This window comes from Tasmannia lanceolata, unplaced genomic scaffold (assembly GCF_043159265.1).
Source record: "Tasmannia lanceolata isolate RefF3 unplaced genomic scaffold, GAP_Taslan_0.1 ptg000018l, whole genome shotgun sequence".
NCBI classification, from domain to species: domain Eukaryota; kingdom Viridiplantae; phylum Streptophyta; class Magnoliopsida; order Canellales; family Winteraceae; genus Tasmannia; species Tasmannia lanceolata.
The window spans coordinates 15,498,124-15,525,397 of record NW_027518695.1 but is presented as its reverse complement, the minus strand read 5'-3'; the positions used below and the strand labels follow the sequence as shown (position 1 = coordinate 15,525,397).

At 37.5% G+C, this 27,274-nt stretch overlaps 1 protein-coding gene across 1 annotated transcript in view; it reads left to right on the top strand.

Moving 5' to 3' along the window:
• The window catches only part of LOC143849764 (Insulinase (Peptidase family M16) family protein), a 51,144-nt gene extending 26,502 nt beyond the window's left edge, over positions 1 to 24,642 (top strand). Inside the window, exons 11-19 of the mRNA XM_077358941.1 lie at positions 115 to 270; positions 5,152 to 5,531; positions 9,276 to 9,425; positions 18,560 to 18,742; positions 19,180 to 19,383; positions 20,005 to 20,111; positions 20,394 to 20,547; positions 22,724 to 22,845; positions 23,999 to 24,642. Of these exons, the coding sequence (XP_077215056.1) occupies positions 115 to 270; positions 5,152 to 5,531; positions 9,276 to 9,425; positions 18,560 to 18,742; positions 19,180 to 19,383; positions 20,005 to 20,111; positions 20,394 to 20,547; positions 22,724 to 22,845; positions 23,999 to 24,245 (1,703 nt within the window). The 3' untranslated portion in view covers positions 24,246 to 24,642. The remainder of the gene's footprint in view (positions 1 to 114; positions 271 to 5,151; positions 5,532 to 9,275; positions 9,426 to 18,559; positions 18,743 to 19,179; positions 19,384 to 20,004; positions 20,112 to 20,393; positions 20,548 to 22,723; positions 22,846 to 23,998) is intronic.
• Positions 24,643 to 27,274: the final 2,632 nt, after the last annotated feature.

Sequence of the window (27,274 nt, the reverse complement as noted above, 5' to 3'; positions counted from 1 at the left end):
ACTATTAAAAGAATAATCATCATATTTTTTACCATTTAAAAAATAATCATCATATTTTTTTATCACTATTTTAGTTTTTTGGAGCTAATTTCTTTTGAGGAATTTTTGTTGCAGGGAACATGCTTGTGTATGCAGAAGAACACATTATTTACGGGGAGTATGTGTTCAAATTATGGGATGATAAATTGGTAGAACATGTTTTGAGCTTTTTCTCACCCGAGAACATGAGGATCGACATATTATCCAAGTCTTTTGATAAGAAATCAAAAGGTAATTCCACTAAATGTAGATCATTCAGCTATTTTGATCTATCCATTGCCTTATAAGCCTTTGTCTATCATGGTTTCTTTAGTATATTTTCTCTGCATGTTCAAAGGAAACTTCTATTTCATTGTGAAAGGGAGTATCTGGAAAGCATGTGGTTGTGTAGTATTGTATCTTGAGTCAGAAGTACCCATTCTTTTCTGTCCTAAGAAGATGGCGAAACTGTAGACGGTTCAAAAGAAAAATTCCAGCTTGCTCCCAATGCAAGGTGCAATTTCAAGTCAGCTAACTTTTGGATATTTACATTTGCTTTTCAAATTTCCGGCCTACCAGGCTCAAAAGGTTACAAATTTGTTTTAATAGGTGAAACAAATTTTTATCAGAGAAAATCAATGAATATAAAACAAGAATAATGTCAAAGAAAACCTATATACGAAGAATGGCCGACTTAAAAGCAAACTATAAGTTGAGTTTATGACTCCACAGAACTAAACTATCATTTTGATCTATATTTTGAAAGACATCTGTGAGTGTTGCCTTCCCTATAAAACCAGGAAATACTAATATGCTCCATATTATTCACAAATAGTCTCTCTCTCTCTCTCTCTAAATTTTATTTAAATCTTTGAGAAGATCTCTTATTCATCATCAACAGACCATATTATCCCTTAAAACTTTCAACCTAAACATTTTGAAATAATTTCAATTTCATTGTGTCAATTGTATGAGCTTGACCTTTTGGGCTTTGCACTAGCAAGAAGAACAAATAAATGATTAGAGATAACCGTACACCAAAAGTTGCACTACAAATTTCCTGTCCTTTGAGACATTTGCATGATGACACGCCGACCACATCATTGAATCAATTTTTCCTTTAAATATTTTGTCTCCAATTCAGATTTTGCCTTTTAATGGTTTCCATAAAGAGCCAATGGTCCTAAGTGACGATGCAAGTCTCCGATGCATGACAATGGCATTTGAGTAGACTTAGGTGACTCATATATAAACATTGCCGAAAAAATAAGCATTAAGATCACACTGAATAATCTCATTCTTATATAAAGGACTGCTGCAAGAGTACCGAAAAAGAGCCAAGGATTCCGCATGACTTTTGGACAAGTTTACAGTGGCCATGACACTATAAACTAGCACTCTCTGATGTAAATTAGGAAGTGTCTCTACTACGATCATCCTACTCCATTTATCAATCCAATTTAGGATTTTTTCTGCACCTCCCAGTTCATATTGCAGAAATATGAAGGAAATGGAGAAACGAAGAAGTCGAGAGAGATTTCATGCGATGGGGTTATGCTGTCTAGCCCTACAACACACCCTCTTAATAAATTAAGAGAGGATTACAGACGGACTAATTGCCCTTGATTACATATGTGATGCAGATATTAGGATTTATTTCCGCATTATTTAGTTTCTAGTATCTATTCTTCTCCTTCCCCTATTCTTCTAATTCTATCCCCTTTCGTCTATTTCTCTCCCCTTTTCTCAACTTTTCTTCACGGTCCTGCATCAATAAGTCATCTCAAAACATCCAGAAATTGAAAATAAACTAATAAACAATGCACTTCTCAATACTCACCCTCAAACTGGGGCACACATATCAATCATGACTAGCGTGTGAAGTATTTCTCAGAATTGCTTATGAGTCTTATGACTCCTTCGTAAGAATTTCAGCCTGTTTAGCTCAGATCTGACAAATGGGCAGTGATCATCTTGTCAACAACTTTTTATGAACAACATGACAGTTAACATTTATGTGCGTGGTTTTTCTTCTTTTGTTGGCCGTCTGCTGCGCGTAGGGAGAGAAGATTTTTATCAGACATTAGAAAAAATCAAGGGAAGAAAGGGAACAAAAAACTCATCTTTGACTAACCATTGGATGGAAGGAGAGAGAAAGAGTGTAAAAAACAGAAAGGAGAGGGGGGGGGGATACTCTAGTTCTTTATTTCTACTTCTTTCTTCTTCTTCTTTGGCTTCATTAGAGAGAGAGAGAGAGAGAGAGAGAGAGAGAGAGAGAGAGAGAGAGATTTCATTAGATGTTAAAAGAAATTATACAAGGGAAAAAAACTCAATGTGGATCGATGGCTGCACGTAGAGATAAGAGAGAGAATAGAAAACATAAGGAGCGAGGGAGGGAGGGGCTACCTTCGTGCCTTTGACTATAGAGAGAGGCTACCTTCGAGCCTTTAACTTTTTACTTTGGCCTTGGTGCTACTCAGGTGAGCGAAAGAGAGAATGAGAGAGGGAAACAGGGTCTTATAAACCTAGTTTTTAGGAGGTCTTCCAAAATTACCTAAATACCCTTAACTTTATACCAACTTACCAAATTACCATATTCATTTTAATCTTTTGGCCTTTTTTTTTTTTTCAATTGAAGAAGGAAAATTTTGATAAAAATTTAATGGTTTTGGGTTCCTGGCTCGATTCATGTTGCTGACCGCTCAGCCAGAACCCAACCTGAAACAAATTCCGGTTGGCTTTTCCCAGACTGATTTTTTCAAACCCCAAGCCAATCTGACTGTGTTCAACCCGACAGGTTCGGGTTGAGCCCGACCCTAGTTGCACCCCTAGTTTGTGTAGTTTTAAAGAAGTTTTAGGAGTTCTGTTTGGATATGACATGATTTTTAACATAATTTGAAATCTCTGGGTTTAATTTGAGCAGGATTGTAATTCCTTGCTTATGTGCGTCTCTAGATAGATTTCATGTAGGAAAATGAATCAAATCAGTCGACAAATAATGGCTGGGAGGCAGCACTTTTTTTTAATGGTGAGGCAACCCAAAGATTTTAAAAATTTTATTGGAATTTTTTCTTGTTCCCTGCTGGAATTTTTTCTTGACAATTTGAATGTTCTGTTGTACTGGATTTCCTCCCTTGCCACTGCTATTGATAGCTTCTGCTTGTGGGGGACGTGAAGTTATCAAGTTGTTGCTCTTTCCTTCAAGGTGCGATTTGTTGGTGCTGAAAATTGAAGATGCCTGGATTTTTGTGTGCTGAAATTCTAGTCAACTTGTTGTAGGATGCTGTTAGTTTATTGGACGGTCATAGCAGAATCTTGTGCCTGTAAACTTCCAGTCCTAGACTTGCATCTGTTTGGTATTAGAACGAGGTAATCTTGGGAGGGGATCATGGATGCGATGTACCCATAAAAGATGACTCCACCTGATCCTGTTGAGAGGATTGACTGCATTGAGGAAGTGCTACACCAAAGTGCTGCGGTGAATGGATAAACTGATATTGACTCTGGGCTAAGCTGAGGGAGATAAAAGGAAAAGGCATGCAACCTTATCATTGATGATCCCCAAAACATAATTTCTACTTTCCCTAAAATTAAATGAAAAATACTATAAATCAAACGAATTATCATAGCTGCACTTGCTAATTTTCGTGAATAACACATCTTTGTGGGGCCCACCATTGATCTTTGCTGAATTAAGGGTTGTTTCATGAATTTTTCTTTCATAAAAGAGAACATATGATGAAGTTTAGGAATAAAAAAATACGGTTCTGGTGAGTGATTATTATTTTTTTGAAAATGGTAGCCATTTTACTAAAAATAGAGAGACGACCGAGATGGTCAAGGTACATAACGGATAGGAAAAAGAAGAAGAAAACAAAGTTCAAGGTCAAACAAGGAGGAAGAGAGTCAAAAAAGCCAAGGCATCCTTAGAGACTCCTTTTCTAGCTAGACGTTACCATGTTGGCAGAACGGCGAACATGCTGAAGACCAAGAGCAGTGAGCCAACCAATCGAACATTTCATGAAAGGGATGGTCAAAACACCATGGGTGCTTTTTTGAGATCTATTGAGTCACCTTATAACATTCAAGGAGTCTCGTACAAGGCTACAACTATCACATTGTCCACCCTTTCTCTAGCTAATAACTTCTAACTTTGACGAACGGCTCTCACCTCGGCCTCAGTAGCGTCGGCAATCCTGATGAGTCTATTATAAAGAAACATTTTTGTTTGACTCAGTACAATCTTAGATTTTTTTTTTGTTGTTTTCTTTTTGAGTGGCTGTTAGTTTTTTTCCTTTCTCAGCCAAGTTTTGTATCCATGCTTGAAGAAAATTACTGCTTTCATTTTTCATTCATTTGGGACATGACTTTTGGTTGATCTTTCATCCCCAATTTTATGTTTTTCAACTGGTATCTTTCACCTCCAAAATGTTTATGCAAAGAAACTTTGATGGAATAACTAAGTTATCATTCTATTCAAGATACAGCTACAGTAGGTCCCAGATCCACTCTAACCTCATTTTCTTTTTGAATGGCTCTTCGTTTTTTTCCTCTCAGCCAAGTTTTGTATCCATGCTTGAAGAAAATTACTGCTTTCGTTTTTCATTCATTTGGGACATGAGTTTTGGTTGATCTTTCATCCCCAATTTTTTGTTTTTCAATTGGTATCTTTCACCTCCAAAATGTTTATGCAAAGAAACTTGATGGAATAACTAAGTTATCATTCTATCCAAGATACAGCTACAGTAGGTCCCAGATCCACTCTAACCTCATCAGCTACTTGCCCAGCCTGCATTTCTTTTGGGAAATGTTATCAGCACAACCATATTTTGATATTTACGCAAACCCAGATGTCTTTTCTTCTTTAATTGGCTCGTGAGAGCTTTTTGGGAAAATATCAAAATATAGTTGTGCTGATATCATTTCCCTTTTTTGTACTTACGAATATTGCTCACCTGTTGATCTGTTAAACTTTTATATGCGGATACTTTCATTTGAAGCTTAGCTGATATCTGACACTTGCTATTGATAAGCTAGAAGCCGATGTTAAATGACATTTTTACTTTAAAAGAAATGCTTGGGGCCGTTTCCTTTATTCCCTTGTGACCCAATTTTGTTTGTTTAATGTTTCAGATGTTCAAAATGAACCCTGGTTTGGATCCCACTATATTGAAGAAGACATCCCACCGTCTCTTTTGGATCTGTGGAGCAATCCTCCAGAAGTAGAATCCTCCCTGCACTTGCCTCTAGCGAATGAGTTCATTCCATCTGATTTTTCCATCCGCAGTACGGACTTTCCAGAAGCTCCTTCAAATGCTTATATTCCGAAATGTCTACTTGATCAACCATTTATGAAATTTTGGTACAAACCTGACCGGACTTTCAATGTTCCTCGTGCAAATGCGTATTTCCTGATAACTGTGAGGGAGGGATACAAGAATGTAAAAAGCTGTGTTTTGACTGAATTGTTTGTAAATCTTCTTAAAGATGAACTGAATGAGATTTTGTATCAGGTACGTTCTTTAATCAATTGCTGTATTTATATTCAAGATACTGCTATTGTCACTCTCGTAGTCTCAAAGAGTGCAAAAAGTGTTTCACTTCGAATGCAATTGGCACAAGTAATGGGACCTATACTGCACAATGGATAAATGTACCATCACACTAGAGGACATTCTTGTCTCAATGGTGGTGATCGTGAACCACACTTTTTCACTTGCAAGAGTGATTGTTTTATTTCCTCTGATATCATTCCACTTTATTTGTTTGTTGTTGCGTACATCTAGCCCTCCCCAGACCCCGCAATGGCAGGAGCCTCGTGCACTGGGCCACCCTTCTTCTTGCATATAATAGTCTTTAGGTTGAAGATTACGTAAACCATTTTCTTTTTCATGCTTAAGATTCATGATTGCATAAACCATAATCGGTATGCATTTTGATACCCACACAAAAAAAGTAATAGAACACATGAGAGAATGGGTAAAAATAACCCAAATTGGTAAGGTGATGTTGACCATGATCTCAGCATGTAGGCCACAGGGTTCAATTGCTCAAAGAAAAGAGAAGAATGGTGATTTTGGTTGTAGGGGAATCTGGACATTTTTAATTAAATTTTTGGTTACATGCAAGTATTAGTGTATGAAATTCGTATGACTGAGTTTCTTGGCTTCTGGAATTGGTTGAGTGCGGTGACTTTCTGATCAAGAAAACGGGTGGCTCGGATCAAGTATATGAATAGAGAGATGGGAGAGAGAAAAGAGTTCTCTAGGAATTTCACAAGTTCCTTTTTTTTGCCCGTTTTGCCTACGTATGCAACCTTATAGGAGTACGTCTTGACAATGATATCCCTTACATCTTTGGCTGTGTGGAGAAGCAATATTCCATTGTTGATATTAGGCTTCATAGAGTGTAGCAGCCTTGATATTACTGTGAGTTTTTAGGATTCGCTTCTCATAATTGGGATCATCATCCTTCAATTTCTTAACTCTTCCATTTATATAGGCCAATTCTGATCTACTGCCAATAAACTTCTTGGCAGGTTGTAACCATTCAAGATGGTTCGATCTGTCCTATCCGAATACTTCCCTAGGTCTGATAGAGGCTTGAATTGGTCGTGTAACCGCCCGCTGATGTATTTTCATACCTTATCCTGGCCTAATTCATCCAATAACTATTCAAAAAAAAAAAAAAAAAAAAAAAAAAACTGATTCAACTCAACATTCAGATTCCCTCCCCCCCCCCCGCGGAAGAAAAAAAAAAAAAAAAAAACAGAAAACAACTCCTTGTAAGTCAAATTACCTACAAAAATTATTTCCAACACCTTCTATATAGAACCAAACCGGATCAAATCACTCCCATTATATTTGAAATAAAAAACGATACGATAAGATCAGATTTTCCCTTGAAAAAACTTTCTAGAGTGACAACAGATCAAAACAGTCCAGATGTATCTTATGTATTTAAAAAAAAATTGTAATCTGGGGAACACCTCCTGCATTCGCTAAAACCAAACAGAAATGGGGCGAATGTAACCATAAATACCTTTGAAGGGATCTACATCAACTTATCATTACCCTGTGCAAATCTAATGTATGGAGACATCAGCCATACTACCTAAGATGAGAAGGATCACCTTTTTGTTAGATTAGTAATCTCTGTGAGGCCTTGAGTGTTGACCTACACATGATATGTACTACTATTGACCGACACCTGCTTTGATACCATGTAACAAGACGCATAAAGTAGGAAAGTTGTGGGAAAGAAAGGATAAGAAAAAGAGGAAGAGAAAAAAAGGTAGGGAGAGAAATGAATTTCTTGGCAATGTGGTTAATCCACAATGTGGGATACAACCTCACTTTTATTCACTTAAGTAATATGTTGTAAATCACATAAATGCCCTTATATGAGAAACTTAAACCATGATATTAACATAAAATACCAACATGTCTCTCTTTTAGTCTCTCAACTTAATCATCTGAGAGATATTTGACCACACAGATATTTCCAATTGTTAAATCACTCAACTCCCAGGTATTACTTTTTTATAATGGTCCCATGTATTGGTTTGTATGAGAGCATTCATCTCTTCATCTATAACTCTTTTTGGAATGGACATCATTCGACACTTTACTGTATGCTCTTCCTTTAACCACTTGTTCCTCTTTGGCAACCTTTCATTCTGGGATGGTTTAGGACATACCAGGCCCTATGCGGATTAACATGTTTTGTTGGAAATTATGCCTCAATAGAATCCTCACTGTTGACCATTTGTGGCATACACTTACGATTATTGTAATTGTGTGTTGTGTCTTCCTAACATTGAGACTGAAGGCCACTTGTTTCTCCACTGCATTACTCTCGTGATCTTTGCCATTTTATTTTAGGTCTCTTCGGAGTTAGTTGAGTTATCCCTAGCCACATCGCTGACCTCGTTGAGTCATGGTTTTTTGTCCCTTTCCCTTGAAGAGGTAAGCATCTTTAGAGACTTTTCTTTGCTGGTATTTTTTGGATGGTTTGGAAGGAAAGAAACATGGTGTCTCAAAGGGAGTTGACAATTTCTTGGTGACTTTGATACTTCTTTCTTTTGGAGGAATATCGGTGACTTCTTTCTACAAGTCTTGGGAGAACATATGCCCGAGTAGATGCGTCAAGGAATGCCCATGCCTTAAGCCCCCCTCCCCCCCCAAAAAAAATAAAAATACTCTAGTCTTGGCAACTCTGGCCCCGACCAGTATTGGAGGCTTTCTGAGGACTGCAGATAGAAAGATGATATAGGGTTTTTCGGTTATGATTGGGCTAAAGCACTAACGCGGCAGAAGTTCAAGCACTTCATGACATTTGGCTGTTGGACTAGATATTTATTGAGGGGGATTCCCTCATGTGGTTGGATGGCTGAGAGATTATGTTAGATACCTGTGGAGATTTGCGGATGCTATTGAGGAGATTCAAGACCTTTTGGACGGACAAAATCTACCAATCAGACATGTGTGATGGTCAGCCCACACTGTTGCTGATGCTCTTGTCTGCATTGGATTACAAATGACACGACCCTTTTGCTTGATCAGCCCTTCTCAGATGATGTTTCAAGTTTCAACTATAGATTGTGTTGTTCAGTCTTTAGTAGTTTTTTCCTTGATGAATTTGCTTTTGTATTTCTCCTTTTTTCTGCCTTGTTTGTTGTTCATGATCATCTCGGTAATTGGGCTTCTTCCTTTCCTTTAATAAAATTTCATCATTCAAAAAATAATATAATGCCATTAATGAAAATGGGCCCTCCCCAGACCCCGCAATGGAGGTAGCCTCGTGCATTGGGCCGCCCTTTAATGAAAATGGGCCCTATCATTACCAACATCACAACTCATAAGACTAATGACTAAAGCATCAACATTCCACTAAAAGTACATTCTAATCTCTAATACTTAAGGGAAAGTAATATTATGTTGTTATACCCAAGATAATTTGATGAATTGTCACTTTTTTCTGCAAAAGTAAACTTATATGCATGTCAGTTAGTTTATTTTTAAGCTAGTCATTCTAGTACAGTTTGGGTATATTACATTCAGTTTAATATAAAAGAAATGCAGATATGGTTTTCCCTTCTTCCCTTTATTTCATTTGCGTTTGATAGAAAAATGCATCTTTAGTTTTCCATTTCCTTGAGCTTTTTTCTTCTTAGACATGTATTGTATTTCATCTTCATAAATGAGACTTAAGGTTTTTTTGTTGTTGGTTGTGATCCTTTACTCTCTTATGTGCAGGCTGGTGTGGCCAAGCTGGAGACTTCCTTGTCTATTATTGGGGACAAGCTTGAGCTAAAACTATATGGTTTCAATGAAAAGCTCGAAACTCTTTTGCGAAAAATTCTGACCATATCCCGATCTTTTCTGCCAGCAGCTGATCGTTTCGAGGTATATGTTGAATAGATTTAAATCAATGCTATTCTTTTCTCCCTTCTATTTTGTGATTAAAAACTCTTCTTTGAGTTTAGGTTTAAATGTTTAATTGCCTCTCATTTGTATAATTCTTCGACTTATTCAATGTTTTACAAAATAGATTATCTATGTAATAACATAAAGTGAGTTGTGGACTAGATGGATAGATTGACTTAGTAGATTTATATTAAATCCCAAAACTTCTGGAAAGGCTTCTAAATTCAAAATTTGAAATAAAAATAGACTATTTCCTAGACTATGCTTTTAAACCTGCAGTTAGTTTAATGTATTTACATGATGTGTAGTAGTTTGCAACTAATTGTTGACCAGTGATAAAAGGTGGTGGGTTCTAAACAGGTCTCATCTATAGAACGCATAATTGAACTGTTTTAGCGTAAATTCATTTACAGGAGTATTCATGTAATTTTACCTCGTCTTTCTGTTGTACATTATATATAAGTCACTCGACCACTTCTTTTCTTGATGAATGAAATTATCATTATCAAACTTCTTCTCCTTTACTTTCTCCTTAGCATTCTACATATTTTCACATGACTTACATTCTCTCATACGTCTTTAGCTGCTTCAATTTGTATTTTTATTGCATTTGTAGAGCTACGCAGTATTAATTTGGAGGAAGAATTAGGTATATCAATAGCTGTTAACCTTGGATTTGACGTGACTGACTTCCTCCAAATTACCTTTCCTTTCCTCGATAGGTGTCTTGTTACTCTTGTAGCCCCTATGATTGAGACTGTGTGATAGAAAGACTACTCGAAGGGGGAATGATGCAGGACAATAACTAATTTAGGGACATTCCTACACCTAATGGGATAAAGGCTTTAGGAAAGATTTAGGATTAACACGGAAGACTCAAACACCTAAAGAACTAACATAGGGCTGATTTGGCTCTGATTTTATTATAGGGCAGCAGCAATAACGAGACGTTAAATGCTTTCAATAATTAGAAAATTCACTATTAAAAAGAAACCTTATGCAAATTAATCAATAGGTAAAAGATCCTCTAGGTGGATTGTTAATGCCAAAATTAGTCCTAAACTAGGTTTTACGCATGCAACCAATTAAAAGAACTAAAAGCTAATGCAAATACCAATGAATTAGATGTAAACTAGCATGAAAATAGTAATAATCAATAAAGAACATCAGAAAAAATTATCAACCGCAGTGACGGGTTCAAAGCAGTCTAGATTTAGACTAAAAGGGTATTTCAGTAATTTTATAGATTTGGAATTTTGGGGTTATACTGTTGTCCAAATTATAGTTATGATCTAGAAAGGTAAAAAGGAAGTAAATCTAGGGTTTAGATAGGGTTTTGATCGTAGGTTTAGGCTAGGGATCTCAAAAACTACTTCAAAAAAAGAAAAGGGTGAAAATCTCAACTAGGCTCAAATGGGGGTTTAGGGTAAGGGATCTTGAGTGTTTTAGCTGAGATTTAATCACAAAATCAATCCCTCAAAATCTCAGATTGAGATCTTGAAGAACAAACAACATATATGGATTTTGGTTTTTCCAACTTTAGGGCTCAAAACACAAAAGAAACTGAAACAATTGATGTACTAATCTTGTTGTGCAGATTTGATAGAGAAAGAGAGTAGAGAAGAAGAAGAGAGAAGATGAGAAGGATAGTTCCAAACCACCAAGAAGAAAAAAGAAGAAGAAAACCCAAATTTTTGGCTTCAAGCAAAATGTCAATTCTATTCAATATTCAAAAGTCCCTTACATTGCTTTCATAAGATGTATTTATAAGAAAAGAAATCTTAGAAGATAACTTAAGACCTAAGCAACTAATCTCAACCATTCATCTAATCCAAAGTAAATAAAGTTCAAAACTTACCTAAAATGGTAATCCCATAATAGACTTATACCACTTCCTAAAAACACCGTAACTTGCTTACATCCAAATTATGTGATCTTGGGCTCATTAGATAAGTAATTGAAAAACCTTTCTAATAATACCAAAAACATGCCAAACGGATGAAATTTGATGCTTAAAAAGTAGGCTGCAAATAAAATGACGAAAATAGAAAATAAATAATAAAAAAAAGGACGCCCATGTCTGTGGCCTTTGCTAGAGTCTCCACTATTAGTCTCATCCACGTCTGCGCTTGTAAACCTTGAATTCTTTTGCATTTTTGATGTCCCCATCGGGGAACATTTTTGTCTGTTTGTGTGTATCAAGCCAAAATGATGGAAGAAAGGAAAAGGGACTTCAGAGAGACTGAAGGAGGATGTGGGCATAAAACACAAAGGGTAGAATACCATCAAATACATTATGAGGAAACTACTAGAATGGAAAGCAAATTTCCATTTAAGGCACTTGTTTCTGTTTTTGAATGATAGCGAGATCTATTTAAAATTGAGAGAATCTACAAAAAAAGGGATGTGGTGTCCCCAAAATTACCGTGAAAAGGGAAAAAAATGAATGGGAACATCAAATGCAATGTAGCAAATCCAACTCTTACCCCACCGCAAGAACAATCCTCTCCAACCTTTCTCAAGCAAAAGTATCCCACAAATACTTCGCTCTTTGATGAATATGAGTGAGGGAAGGCAAGACTCTTTCAAATATTAACTGTCCACATGATGGTGTGGGAAAGATGCCATGGACCTAGATGCAAATTCGACATCCAAGTGACAGTGTTAACTCATTACTCCCAATGATTAATGGATCCATAATATATACTGCGCACAAATCATGAGAATGGTTAGGGGAGTTGAGAGCCAATAACTTCTTCCATTTGACACTCTCTACATCAACTAGGCCAAGAAAAGAGCTATGATTTCTACTCTCGAATTTCTAACCTCGTCACTATATTAGGTGGGCGTGCATTGCCCCAAAAGCTTCCATCAAATAACTACACAATATTGCTTAGTGTTCAAAGGAACTTATTGCCTATTCAATTACCATGCAATCTAGAAGCACCAATTGCACCGAGATGTGATGAACACTATGCATCAAGAGATGCATGATGCCTCGATTATTCGGAATATGCCAATACAAGTTCAGAAGAAGTTGAAGACGAGCTTGAAATTGAAGTTGATTGTATCTATGATAGTGGTAGAGAAGAGTATATGAAAGATGGAAAAAATGCAAATGAAGGGATGAAGTTAGGCTCAATTTCTAGCACTAATTTGAATGTGGTTGAATAAATGATATCCGATGAAGGGAATTCCGTACCTTTCATTGAATTTGATTTTTTCAAGAGTGGAGTTCGATCCCATCTTGAGAAATTTTTTTGGGAAGTCAAATTCGAACGATTAAATTCCCCCCCCCCCTTCCCACAAAAAAAAAAAAAAAAGGAACGTCGAAGAGAAGAACCAAGGCATAGGTGTAGGAGCAGTGTAAATATCAAAGGCTACTCAAGGTAAGACGATCCCATGTCTCCCGAATTGGGGCCTACTCTTTTTTTTATTTTTTTCGTTGGAGCTTGTTTAAGTGTTTTAATTTAAGTTGATAAAGCCTATGTCTTTATTTCTTTTAAGTTACAAGTTAAGTAAGGATGGGGCCCATTATCTCTCATCTCTTTTAAGTCATCAGGAAATAGTCGTCTCCACATCACTATTCACGCACTGTGCATGACACTATTCACGCCCCATTATATCACTATTCACATGGTGTTTTTGTAGGTAGTTTAGGTATTTTTTCATTAGGATTAGGGCTTAAAGTGGGCGTCAATGTGAAGTGGTTATAATTTCCAATGGAAACCCACTTTGGGGCACTTTTTAATATATGAAATAGAAGGAAAAGTTATGTCGTACTTTGCGTTCCTTTTTTTTTGTTGAGATTTTTGTGTTTCTTCTGTGCATATTTTCTGAATGTGGAGATTCGGGAAGAAGCGGTTCCAGCTGGGAGGAGCTCTCGCTTCGAATTTCTATAGGATTAGAAGTTCTAACCCACGGGTGTAATCAATCTGCGACGGTCGACTTTATTTCCAGCACAAAGACTTGAACTACAAACAAGTTATTTCTTCTAACATTCCACAAATTTTATTTTTCCTCGTTGAAACATGATTTTTCTTTTGCCTGATTGTATGTGGACTTTGTCGAGCGACTATTGCTGACTGAGAAGATTTTATTAATCATTCTAGAGTCTAGACATCTACGGAAATTCTATTTTGATAGATTTCTTGATTTTTAAAGATTTTTGGTGGCTTGGATCCATCAGGTCTTTCTCATGCTATTGTAATACGTGAATAACTTTCTCATTTCATGCACCAGCATAAAGTAGAGAACTATTGCAAGATTTGGTACAGACACCGGATATAAAAGGCTGCTATTGTTGCTGAATATACACATGCTCATCGTTATATGCATGAGTTAAAGATCCCTTTGGACTCTTTTATCCTTTAATGGAAGAGGCATCAAATTAGGGTTAACTCTTGTTTTTCATGTATGCAAAAACGCATTGAAATCAGTAATCACTTTGTGCGTGGAAAGATGTTTGTTGGTGAATTGGCGCTAAGACATCGCCTCTCTTGATCAAGTTGTAGACATTTTCACCAAAGATATCACAAGACATTGTCACCAGTTTCTAGTTAGCAAGCTATCTATGTTTAAAGAAAGCATATTGGCTTGAGGGGGCTATTAGAATGTAAATTCTTGTAATTTTATATTGTCTTCATGTACTCCACTATATATAGGTCATTCAACCACTTATTTTGTTGGTGAATAAAATCGTCATTGAGGGGATTCTCCTTAAGTCCCATAATTTCACCCGATGCCATTATTTACACTCGCCTTGATACAAGTTTTTTTTTTGAAAGGCTTTGCAAAGAAGTGGTGGTTCAATTGAGTCCAGAACCGAGGGCATGTTGGGACTGAGTCACACCGACTCGTTATCCTTCCATTGAGAGCGGGAGGTTTTCGCTGCTATGCGAAACCAGCCTAGCGCATTACCCACCTCTCTAAAAGAGACATGACCCGAGCCACATGACTCAGCTACGCAACTTGGAACGGACGAGTCAGAAGACTGTGACTCGGACCCTACCCAATCGGAACTGGGACGAATCGTCCACACCACCTTAAAGCCCCCACTCGGGTTACAAGCTCACATGACCGAGCTTGGTGCCTTGATACAATTTTTCTTCACATTGTTCTTTTATACAATACAAAGTTTCAGAACAATGGATTTTTTTTTTGAATAAACAATAGAAAGATTTTTTTAGCACAAAAAAAAAAAAAAAAAGAACTGGCATGTGTTTTACGCACAAAATTATACCTTTGAGAACACTCCTACAGGTGACCAAAAATCACTGCCATGACAATACAGTTACATCACGAGTGAATTCTAGTTTTGTCGGAGTGTTGGCAATGGAATCTAAAATGAAACTTCTTGTTACGTGAGAGATAGAGGAAAAAGGAGAATAGTCAGTTAGGGTTACACTCCCCCTCACTGAAGTATTTATATAATAAAAGAAGGTTACAATGACAAGAATGCCCCTAATAGGCTTATTCTAGCACTCCCCCTCAGGCTGGAATGTATAAATTATACATTCCTAGCTTGTTACAAATATCACTCAACTTTGCTTTATTCAATGGCTTTGTGAACACATCAGCCAACTGATCTGCAGAATGAGTAAATACAATACATATCTCCCCTTTCTGAATCCTCTGACGAATGAAGTGACAATCGACTTCAATGTGCTTTGTACGCTCATGAAAGACTAGATTAGTTGCAATGTAGATGGCAGCTTTGTTGTCACAATACAACTGTGACGGTGACGAAGAAACAATCCCAATCTCAGATAAAAGTGATCTCAACCAGATAATCTCTGTACTCGTGTGTGCCATCACTCTGTATTCTGCCTCAACACTTGACTTTGCAATGACATCTTGCCCTTTGCTTCTCCATCATACCAAGTTACCTCCTACAAAGGTATGATACCCGGCAGTTGATCTCCTATCTGCAGGAGATCCAGCCCAATCAGCATCAGAGAATCTCTCAATTCGCATATGACCATGTCTCTTGAATAGTAGGCCCTTTCTAGGTGCACCCTTCAGGTATTTTAGGATCTAAACCACTGCACTCCAGTGTGAGATACGTGAGGAACTCATGTACCGGCTAACCACCCCTACAGCATGAGATATATCAGGACGAGTGACTGTAAGGTATATGAGCTTACCTACTAGTCTTCTATACCTGCAGGGTCTTCCAACATATCTCTTTCTTCTGGAACTAGTTTTACATTAGGATCCATAGGTACAAATACAGGTTTTACTCCAAGATTCCTTGTCTCTTCCAATAGGTCCAGAACATACTTTGTGATATTGACAAGACACGAGAGGAATATGCCACCTCTATCCCAAGAAAATATCTGAGATGTCCCAAGTCTTTTGTAGCAAACTCTTTTTGTAAGGTCTTCAGCTTCTGTGTTCCCCCTGAATTACTACCTGTAATGATGATGTCGTCAACATACACAATCAATATAAAGCACCATGCTGAGGACTGATAACTGAATACCGAGTGATCTACTGCACACTGCCTCAGGCCAAAACCACATAATGGCCTCACTGAATCTCCTAAACCATGCTCGTGGAGATTGTTTCAAGCCAGACAGAGATTTCTTCAGGCGATAGACAGAGGAGGGACATCTCCCCATGAGCAGCATACCCTGGAGGCTGCTCCATATAAACCTCCTCATGGAGGTCGCCATGTAAAAAAGCATTCTTCACATCTAACTAATGAAGTGTCCAACCATTATTGACTGCAAGAGAGAAGAACACGAACTAAAGGGATCTTGGCAACTGGGCTGAAAGTCTCATTGTAATCGACCCCAAAGGTTTGAGTATATCTTTTAGCAACTAAGCGGGCCTTCAACCTCTCAACAGTTCCATTTGGGAAATACTTGATGGAGAACACCCAACGACAACCAACCGGCCTAGCCCCAGATGGAAGAGGAACCAGATCCCAGGTACGGTTAGAATGTAACGCACTCATCTCAAAGTTCATGGCAGCACACCATCCTGGGTGAGCGAGGGCCTCCTGTAATGACTGCGGTAACATGACAGAAGACAAGGAGGAAACAAAGCTTTTGAAAGTAGAAGTCTGACGGTCATAAGAGACAAAGTTAAAAATAGGATGGGCAGTGGAGTGAGACCGAGTACGAGAGGCAATAGAGGGTCAGAAGCAACTACAGAGGAGGGTAGAGAAGTTACCTGCGTAGATGTGACTGGGATCTCGGCCTGTGAAGACGAAGTCTCGAGTGGAGTAGGTGGAGGCACGTCTTTGCGCGGACGCCTGTGGTAGTGCTTCTTAGTAGGTGGTGGAGCAGATGGTGCAACAGAAGGATCTCCAGGAACATGAGTAGGCTGAGGAGGTTCAAGGAACCGAGTCAGGAATCAAGGGAAGGGATATAAAAACCTCAGGATTCAGAGGACCGGAGCTAGGTATAGAAGAAGGACTAAATAAGGATTCAGACTCAAAGAAGGTAACATCGGCCGACACAGACTACCTATGAAGATGGGGACTATAACAACGGTAGCTTTTCTGAGTACGAGAGTATCCCAGAAAGACACATCGTTCCGACCGAGGATCGAGCTTGTCCCTACCCGGACCTAAATGATGAACAAAGCAGACCCACCCAAAGACACAAGGAGTGAGAGGAAAAGGGTCCTGCTGACTGTATAAAACCTGAAAGGGAGAGGAACCACGAAGGACAGACGATGGTAGACGATTGGCAAGAAAGCAGGAAGTCAAAATTGCCTCACCCCAAAAGGACTTAGGAACTCTCATATGAAACATTATGGTGTGAGCAACCTCTAGTAAATAACGCAGTTTCCTCTCGGCCACACCATTATGTTGAGAAGTGTAGGCACAAGAGGATTGATGAAGTATGCCGTGAGAAGAAAGATAATCCTGAAAGCCATGAGTACCTGAGAAAAACTCCCAAGCATTATCAGTGCGAAGACATTTGATATTGCAATTAAACTGATTCTTTATTTCAGCGTGAAAGATTTGAAAAGCAGAGAAGACCTGAGAACGGTCTTTCAGCAAATACACCCAAGTTATGCGTGAATAATCATCGATAAATACTATAAAATACTTGAATCAATTATTTGACACGACCCTAGAAGGTCCCCATACATCCGAATGAGCTAAAAGAAAAGGACTATCAACTTGACTAATAACTCGGGAAGGGAATGACACTCGGTGATGCTTCCCGAGTTCACAAGACTCGCACTGGAATGAAGAAACAGAGCTAGGAACTAATGACGTCTGCTGGAGCCGCTGAAGAGATGGGTGGCCTAGATGACAGTGCCACTGAAAGGCGTCCACAGAGCTATGCAGCACAATAGGAGGTCTGCAATCAAGACTGTAAATGCTATTCACCTCACGTCCCGATCCAATCGTCTTCCCAGTCGAAAGATCAAATGAGATGGAGCATTGGAGATTTTTCGTAAGTTGACTAACAAACAGTAAACTGAAAGGTGATTTAGGAACACATAATACAGAAGATAACGAAATGTGAGGGGTGGGACACACCGTAGCAATACCAATGATGGGAGGAGTGGACCCATCAGCCAAAGTAAGGATATGATGGTCAGATGAAAACGAGCGAAACGAAGAAAGCTGAGAGGCGTTACCAGCCATGTGATTGGAGGCTCCCGAGTCAATAATCCAGGACCCGGAGCTAGATAGTAAGGTCGTGGGTGAACTACTTGGCTGAGCAAAACCTACGGTGGGATGGTGAGCACTCTGATACCATGTTACGTGAGAGATAGAGGAAAAAGGAGAATAGTCAGTTAAGGCTACGCTCCCCCTCACTGAAGTATTTATATAATAAAAGAAGGCTACAATGACAAGAATTCCCCTAATAGGCTTATTCTAATACTTCTCAATGTTTCACATCTGGGAGGATCTATTTTCAATATCGTGCACACATACATATATTGAATCCTTGTATCATCCCAAATTTTCATGAGCATGAGCAGAAATTTCCACTCTTTTCCTTTCCGAGGTACACACAGCTTTAATACGAGTCAATATTGAGTTGGGAATAAATGAATGTAAATTTTTTAAGTATAACCACCCATGCCGTAAATATATTTACATTTTGAATTTTTAAATGCCAACGTCTAGAATGTTACAGGTTATTAAAGAGGATATGGAGAGGTCATTCAGAAACTCCAATATGAAGCCTTTAATTCATGCTACATATTTGAGATTGCAAGTCCTACGCAAAAACTTTTGGGATGTAGATGACAAGCTCTCTTGCCTTACTAACATTTCCCTTTCAGATCTGAGAGCTTTTATCCCTGTGCTACTTTCGCAGGTATCATACTCATCCTCAACATTCGACATTTGTTTATCATCAGGCATCTGTGCCGTTTAAAAACTTTTACATTTAAAAAACTCTGTTTTTTTTAAATGTAAAATGTTTTAAACACTTTTAAAATGCGTTTTAAATGTTTTAAACAATTTTTTTGGCCAACTTGCCAATTTTACCCCCACCATCTTTTCTAAATGACAATTTAAACGCATTTATTTGTGTTTTCCATTTTTTTGACTATATTTTTTGAACCAATACCATATTAAACTCGAATTTTTCCGTCCCGTTTTTTTGCTGAATCACGTTTTGCTAACTGTGATTCTGACATTTTCCTTCATAATGTGCCTGACATTTTTATTCATAATGTGCATTGAAATATTGTCTGATCCATTTATTTCTTAGTTGTTGTTTGAAATTCTCCTGCTGCATGAAAATCACAGTTGTATATTGAGGGCCTTTGCCATGGAAATCTATCGCTCATTGAGGCATATAACATATCAAGCATCTTCAGAGATACTTTGCCTGTACAACCACTGCCAGTGGAAATGAGACATCAAGAATATGTTATCTGTCTTCCATCTGGTTCCACTCTCAGGAGAAATGCATTTGTAAAGAATAAGTTGGAAGTGAACTCTGTGGCTGAGGTAATCAAATTCCGAACATGAAGGTGATCTTCCTGATCTTGGAAGTTACATAATAAATTCTGGTCTTGCTTACTCCACTGGTGGAAGTAATGGAACCTACCTTGTATTCAAGGATTGAAATTTCGGTTGCGGTGTCGGTTGCCGAAACCGAATTTTTTCTTTTTCGGCCCAAATTAGGTAAAAAAACAACCAAATTTCGGAAAAGTGTGGAAAGTTAGGAAAAAAAAATTTAAAAATTTAATTTGGCTGAAATTTCCGAAATACCCAAATTTCAGCCGAAATTTGGGCTGGCACTGAATCTCAATACTTTCGGCGTCGGTCCGGACCGAAATCTGAACTTTCGGTATTTCAGCCGAAATTTAATACCATGCTTGTATTTATCAGTAAAACCTCCTTTGTATTATCATGGGTCTCAACAATTGCATCAATAAGAGTAGCAAGATCAAAATTTCAGATGTGATTTACAAAGTCTTGAGAGCAACTGAAGTGGTTCTCAATCAAATTACAAGACTAATTTCTCTCTTTCTTTCTCTAACTTTTTCCTTACAAGCTATTAGCGTCTTTTAAGACTCCATTTGTCATATTCATTCTTTATCTTTTGTTTCAATTTTCTCTATTCAGCTCTATTTTCAAGTTGAGCAAGACATAGGGATAGAAGCAACCAAATTGAACTCAATAGCAGATCTTTTGGAAGAAATCATTGAAGAGCCATTTTTCAATCAACTAAGGTGCGGCAATGCATTTCTATAATTTTCCTTGGATTTTGTTTCATTGTCACTAAAATGCTTTTATATTTAGTTACTTCACAACTGATTTTAATCAATTTCTTGTTATCGAAGACATACAATGACTTTATTGCATCTGGGTTTGTAGTCATTTTTTTTATGATTTCTTATTTCATCTGAATATTTTTTTGGATGCTGGGTTTTCTGATACATTGGATTTGTAACTTATTGAATTGATTTGTAGAGGTTTGATTTTGTTTTCCTCATTTAACTTCCGAAATGTAGGACAAAGGAGCAGCTTGGGTATGTTGTCGAGTGCGGTACACGAATGACGTACCGTGTGCTTGGGTTTTGTTTCCGTGTTCAATCTTCCAAGTATAACCCGTTCTACTTGCATGGAAGAATTGACAACTTCATTAGTGGTCTCCAAGAATTACTGGTATTGTCTAAATTTTATGATTTTGGAGGAAATTTATTTTGAGTTGTTGACATTTTTTTCTTTATTAAGATTATTTTGTACAAGATGCTGCAGAGGTATACATGATGCCCTTATATTGTTCAATATCCTACTTCAACCATATAATAAGTAGTTGGATGCCTTAACCAACAATGAAATATGTATCTCTAACATAATGCTGTAGCTCATGTTGGGCATGCTATTACTTCCATTCAAATCATGTGTGGTTAAAAACTTTATACTTTGTAGAGTTTATCAGTTTGGTACGTGGTTGATCATTGAATTAAAAGAAATGTTTTTTTGAATTCTGAAAAAAATTGTTTTGTTAAAGATTTTTCAAAGAAAATCACTATGTGTCCAACTTTTAATGAAATCAGTTAGTCAACGTTGTTATTTTTTTCTTGTTAAGTTACCTGAGCATATGAAAGGGAAAAAGCCAAATGTTTTCCTTTATTCATTTTCTTTTTCTTTTTTGAATAGCTAATAGAATTCAATAGAAAACAGAGACCGAGAAGGTTCCTGAACAGATTTACAACCGAAAATACTACAAAAGTTTTACAATTAAAACTATGGGGGATGAAAATCAAACAGCTCGAGGCTTTCTTTGTGAACCCCTACTCTCGCTAGACTATCCGCTTCACCATTGGTGGACCGCCTAACATGCTTAAATGAGATCGATGCCACCCCAATTCTTCTAGAATATCGTCACAATAGGCCGCAAATCTCCCAGGCACCACCTTTGAACCTCGAAGCTATCTAATAACGTTGAGAAAGTCGCCTTCCACCACCACCTTGTTCATGTCCACATTATGTAGCAACTTGAAGCCCTGATGGATTGCGCGAACTTCCGCCTCATTTGCATCTGCTATTCCAATGGGGCCTCTAAAGGCCCAAATCACCACCACCTCATCATTCCTCAACAAGCCTCCAATGCCGTATGGCCCAGGATTTCCCATGGATTGCGCAAACTTCCGCCTCATTTGCATCTGCTATTCCAATGGGGCCTCTAAAGGCCCAAATCACCACCACCTCATCATTCCTCAACAAGCCTCCAATGCCGTATGGCCCAAGATTTCCCATGCCGGATCCTTTTTTCCTCTTTCTATTATTACTTTTCATGAATAGATCTCCCTCCTCTGCTTTTGGTTCTCACTAAAATAACCTCTATGCCACCTCATCACCCCCAATGACCTAATCCATCTATTCTAATATTAATTCAAGCAACAATTTGCTTCTTTCTTCCTAAAATTTTGTAAATTTCTTTTCTTTTTTGCTCATTTATGCTGTTTTTATGTAAGACAGCTGTGAGGCCAGCCATGTACGGCTCAGAATGTTGGGCCACCAAGAAGCAGCATGTGCATAAGATGAGTGTAGCGGAGATGCGAATGCTTAGATGGATGTGCGGCCACACAAAGTTAGATAGAATTAACAATGAAGACATCCATAAAAAGGTGGAGGTGGAACCAATTGAGGAGAAGATGAGAGAGCACCGCTTAAGATGGTTTGGGCATATCCAACGTAGGCCTTTGGATGCTCCAGTGAGAAGAAGTGACTCGTGCCAAGTTGATGGTGTAAAAGGAGGTAGGGGCAGACCGAAAACAAACAGTGAGGAAAGACTTGATGGCTAGGAACATAAAAGAGAACATGACCTTGGCTAGGAGAGAATGGAAGAAAATGATCCATGTAGACGAACCCAACTAGTGTGAGGATTAGACTTAGTCAATTTGAGCTGGGTAGATCCTTTCACCTTCTTCATGAAAATTTTCTATAGGATTCATTAGCCGACCCCAACTAGTTTGGGACAAAGGCTTAGTTGAGTTGAGATGAGTTGACTCAGCCAAGTCGAATCAAATTGCAGTCGCTTTTGAGTATTCAAATACAGGTGAGCTCAAACAAGTTTTCCGTCATTCAGTCAGCTGCTGGCATATTGAACTCTGATCTTATATTTACTGCTGTTTTATTTGTTAACTTTTTCATCACAGTCCGATATAGTGGCACTTTGGCACATTCTTTCAGCATTAACTGATATAGTGGCACTTTGGCACATTCTTTCAGCATTGACCAACTATTGTACGCATGGCACTTGTAAATGATCTTCGTACATTCATAGGGCTTATTTTGTCTAGTAGCTGATCTAATGGATATTTGGCCCTTACAGGATGGGATTGATAATGAATCATTTGAATTCTACCGGAGTGGATTGATAGCGAAGAAATTGGAGAAAGATCCATCGCTTACATATGAAACCAATCACCATTGGACTCAAATTGTTGATAAGAGGTACTTTTTTTCTTGAATGGTAAATAATTTTTTTTTTGAAAGATAAAAAATGAATGAATGAATGATAAATAATGGATTTGATAGGGACCATTCTTTGTAAACCCCCTTAAGGGCCTCTTGTATTAGAGTTACTTATATTTCATTTCGTTGATGTAAAATTTAGCATTTGTTCGTATTCAACTGTGATGCCTATCTGACTTCTACAATTTTTGTTAATTGCATTTAATATTTGCACATCATCGTTAAAAATTATGGAACACTACAAAAATAAGATGGTTTCACAATTCAAGGCTCCTGATGGTTCAAGATTTCTTGTTACTTATAGATTTTCTATTATTTATTTTTGTATTCTTTTGAGATGCAATTCATCAAGAGAAAACACAAAATTCCTGAGAAAGAAAGAAAAAAGCAGGAAAAAACAAACCACAGAAAAGCAACAAATGACAAAAACAATAGCCTACAATAAGGCTCCACACGAGGGGGCACCTCGACTTACCAGGAACCCAAGCCTCTCAATCCCTTTCCGATCAAACAAATCCTCAACATCATTCAGACTTTGATGGTTATTAGGTGAGGGGTGCTAGTTTGCACCACGGGTCCATACTTGCTTTAGATGCCCAAGTGATCACATTAGCTGAATTTCACTCAATTTTTAATGGATCCAAAGTTGCTCCCTATAATTTCTATGACCGGTGATGGATGGCCTTGTGTCTGCTTCACTAGTGTTTGGCACGTGTAGGATTGGTTAAAATATTATTCACATCAGCTTTGAATTAATTGAACCTGGGTTTCCATTTGCGTTTTAGCCAATCAAGTCCAATGTCCTGTCTTTATTTAATCATATCACAAGCTTTCACCTTTCTGGCTAACATTGTCTAACAGAAGGCTTCCACACAAATTTGTACATTTTGCTATTTAAAAGATAAAACAGAAGTTTTCTACACAGGCAGGTAATAAAACCTCTGATTTGTTTACAATGACTGTCAGATTAAAGCCAACATGTTTCTGATCATACTGAACAGTTCTGGGAATCGAAAAGCTTCGGACGTAGATAAAACAAGTCAATTAGTATCATAAACTAGTAATTCTTAGCATTTCATCCATCGTTTCAGATTTTTACAGTTGATGTAACAAAATTTCATTTGAAAATCAGGTATTTGTTTGATATATCAAAGTTGGAAGCGGAGGAGCTCAAACACATTCAGAAGAGTGATGTCATTGAGTGGTATAACACGTATTTGAGACCTCTCTCTCCAAAGTGTCGACGAATTGCAATTCATTTGTGGGGCAGCAGCACGGACATGAAAGAAGAGGGTGAAATTCAAACTAAGTATGGGAATGTTATTGAAGATCTTGCTGCCTTGAAGATGTCAGCAGAGTTCTATCCAAGCCTTTGTTGAATGAATATACAGGTAGCTGACTTATGAATCAATTTATGGATAAGCCATTCAATATTTTGATTCTTGATAGTTAATCACATGTAGTTTGGAAAATATATTGCTTCCGAATCCAAAAGAAAAAAAGAAAGAAAAGAAAATATGCAGAACAAAGGGACTTTTCTACAGGGAAATCATAACAGACTGGGGAACTCCAACAGAAAATCATCCTCAGTAGCTTCCTGAAATAGCCACTATGAGGGTTACATGTAGCTGTACCAAGGCTATGATCTCTTTTTCTATAATTAGAGGATGTATTATATTCACCCATGAAGTGAATTTTGTATCTTAGTGCTATTTGATTGTTCTTACCATATTTGTCTATGGTAGAGATTCAAGTATCAACCATTATTTTCAGTTACATATTGGGGGAAAAAACTACCTGAGCTTTATAGTGTGAGGTCGATGGGGTCAAATAAGAAAGAAAACAAAGATGAGACAATGTTGAATTCGCAACATCTTGACAAGAATTACTGGTGATCGGCATGCTTCGCTCTGTATGGTTGCCGGGATTTTTTTGTTCCTGGGAGTTATGTGTGAGAAAAAAATACCCTGGGAGTTATGTGGGAGAAAAAAATACCCTGGGAGATAGGTGGGAAAAAAAAAGTCCTAGAAGTATCCTGGTAAAATAAAAATCCCATGTTTGGTTATGTGGGAGAAAAAAAATACCCTGGGAGATATGGTGGGAAAAAAAAAAACCTTTGTTTGGTTGCTTGAACTGTTGGGTAGAAAAAAATTCTTCTCAAGCTTATTTTTGTTCCTGGGGTTATCTTGGGATGGGATGAAAAGGCAATCATTACAAAAGTGGGATTAAAAAATTCACCCCACAAGTAATCATTACAAGAGTGGGATTAAAATAAACCTAGTGCTAAAAGGCAACCAAACATGGGATGGGACCAAAATTTAACTTACTCTCCCACATAACTCCCAGGAACAAAAAAAACCCAGCAACCAAACAAAGCAAAGGTGCTGAATTTGCTTTTTCTTCATTCGAGTTTTCCTTTGGCATAAAAGGTGGTTATTTTTTTTAAAATTATTTTAAAATAAGAAAATAATTTATTTAGGGTGATGATAAATATGAATCCCGTGTAGGATAATTTGCACCAGACTTTAATGCCTTTTCACGTCAAGTCACGTTCAAGGGATGCGAATTTATGGTTGCCCTTCATTTGTTGTATTAAAATATTTGAAAAATAATTACTAATATTTAGACATTTTAAAAATTATAATGAGTAAGAAAATTTAAATAAATAACACAATTCATATTGAATTATTGATATATTTTATTTTATTCATATTATGTTATTCAACTCAACTCAACTAAGCCTTTGTCCCAAATTAGTTGGGGTCGGCTAATGGATCTTTTAGAAAATATTCATGAAGAAGGTGAAAGGATCTATCCGGCTCAAATTGACTAAGTCTACTCCCTGACACTAGTTATTTTGTTATTGATAAGAATATATGGCATTTAATATATTAGTAGCATATTAAATCAATCTTTGCTGCATACTTATGTAAATTACATGTGAAATATGTCATATATATTGTGTATAAACACTCAGTAAGGCAGTACGCTCTTGCTAGAATGTCCGAAGCTACGAAGGGATTTGCTACGGACCATCGCAGAAGGCATTTCCCGGCTGGGCTGTTGCATGTGAGAGCAGCCACATATGCTCAGATTGTCTTATTCATTTAATTCATCTGACGGGTTGATCTCACATGCAACAGCTTCGCTACAAAATGCCTTCTGTGATGGTCCCTTGCAAATCCCATATTTGAAATGTAGGATGTATTGAACTACCAAATAAAAATGGCAATCCAAGTTATTATGCTTTCGCTGTATGAGTGATTTTCTTGCTTTATGTGATAGTTTAAGAATGTTTATTTGTACTTATTCAACCATTTTATGAAGAATTTCGATCCAAAATAAAAATGCTTTAATTTGGCCACGACCGAAATGCATAAAAAAATCTTGGTGGTATTTTCCAGCTTTCACACATTGCTTTGATATTAAATCACATGAAGTTTCTCAGTTAACATAACCCTCACTCCATTAGATGGGCCACAGACTAAATAGGTTGTGCCCCAAAAAGCATTTCCATAGGTTAATACTAACCCTCCGATCTGAATGTTAGAGGGTTGATCCTAACCTTCTATAGATCGGAGGGTTAGGATCAACCTATGGAAATGATTTTTGGGGCACAACCTATTTAGGCTGTGGCCCATCTAATGGACGGTTTGGATCATCCTATGGTGCGGGCCATACCGTACTTTTAATATAAAGTGAGGAGTGCCCTCGTCAAAATACAGTAGTGTGGATAACATTTCCCTTGATAAAATACAAATAATAAGGAAAGACTCTGCTTCGTTCACTTTGGTTTTTAGCGCAATTTAATGTGTAGAAACTGTGCATACTCTGGTCGAATGAAGAGTTAGCATGACTTTAAACTAGAATTCCACGATTTAGCATGTACTTAGTATTTGAAAAACTCGATAAAATTCTTAACCAAGTTCCGAGTCAACTCGAGCTCAATTCAGTGATATTGATCAAGTCCGAGTCGTGTTCCACCCACCTTTAAAATATTAACATTAAATAAAATATCCTAACAAATAAAATCATAGAATACTTGAAATGTTGGAGTTTGTAATCCTCTAAAAGCATAGAACCCAACTACTAAATCCTAACAAACAAAATATTAACCCTGGAAATGTGAATACTTGAAATGTTTTATAGTTATTGGCAGCTAGCAATTAGCAACCAAAGAAATCATCTTCCACCCACCTTTAATGAGAAAGAAAAGGAAGTTTCAACTTCTCACAAACATACCCTAACATGAAAGATCAAAATGTATTGAAATCCATTGTAGTGTAGCGACATTTTTAACATGTACACGACCAGTATCATGTTGGACCGACCACCCACATGGGTTTTCTGGATAAAATCTTGTGGAAGACCAAAATTCAAAATATAGAGCATCTGTGGCTATATGTCA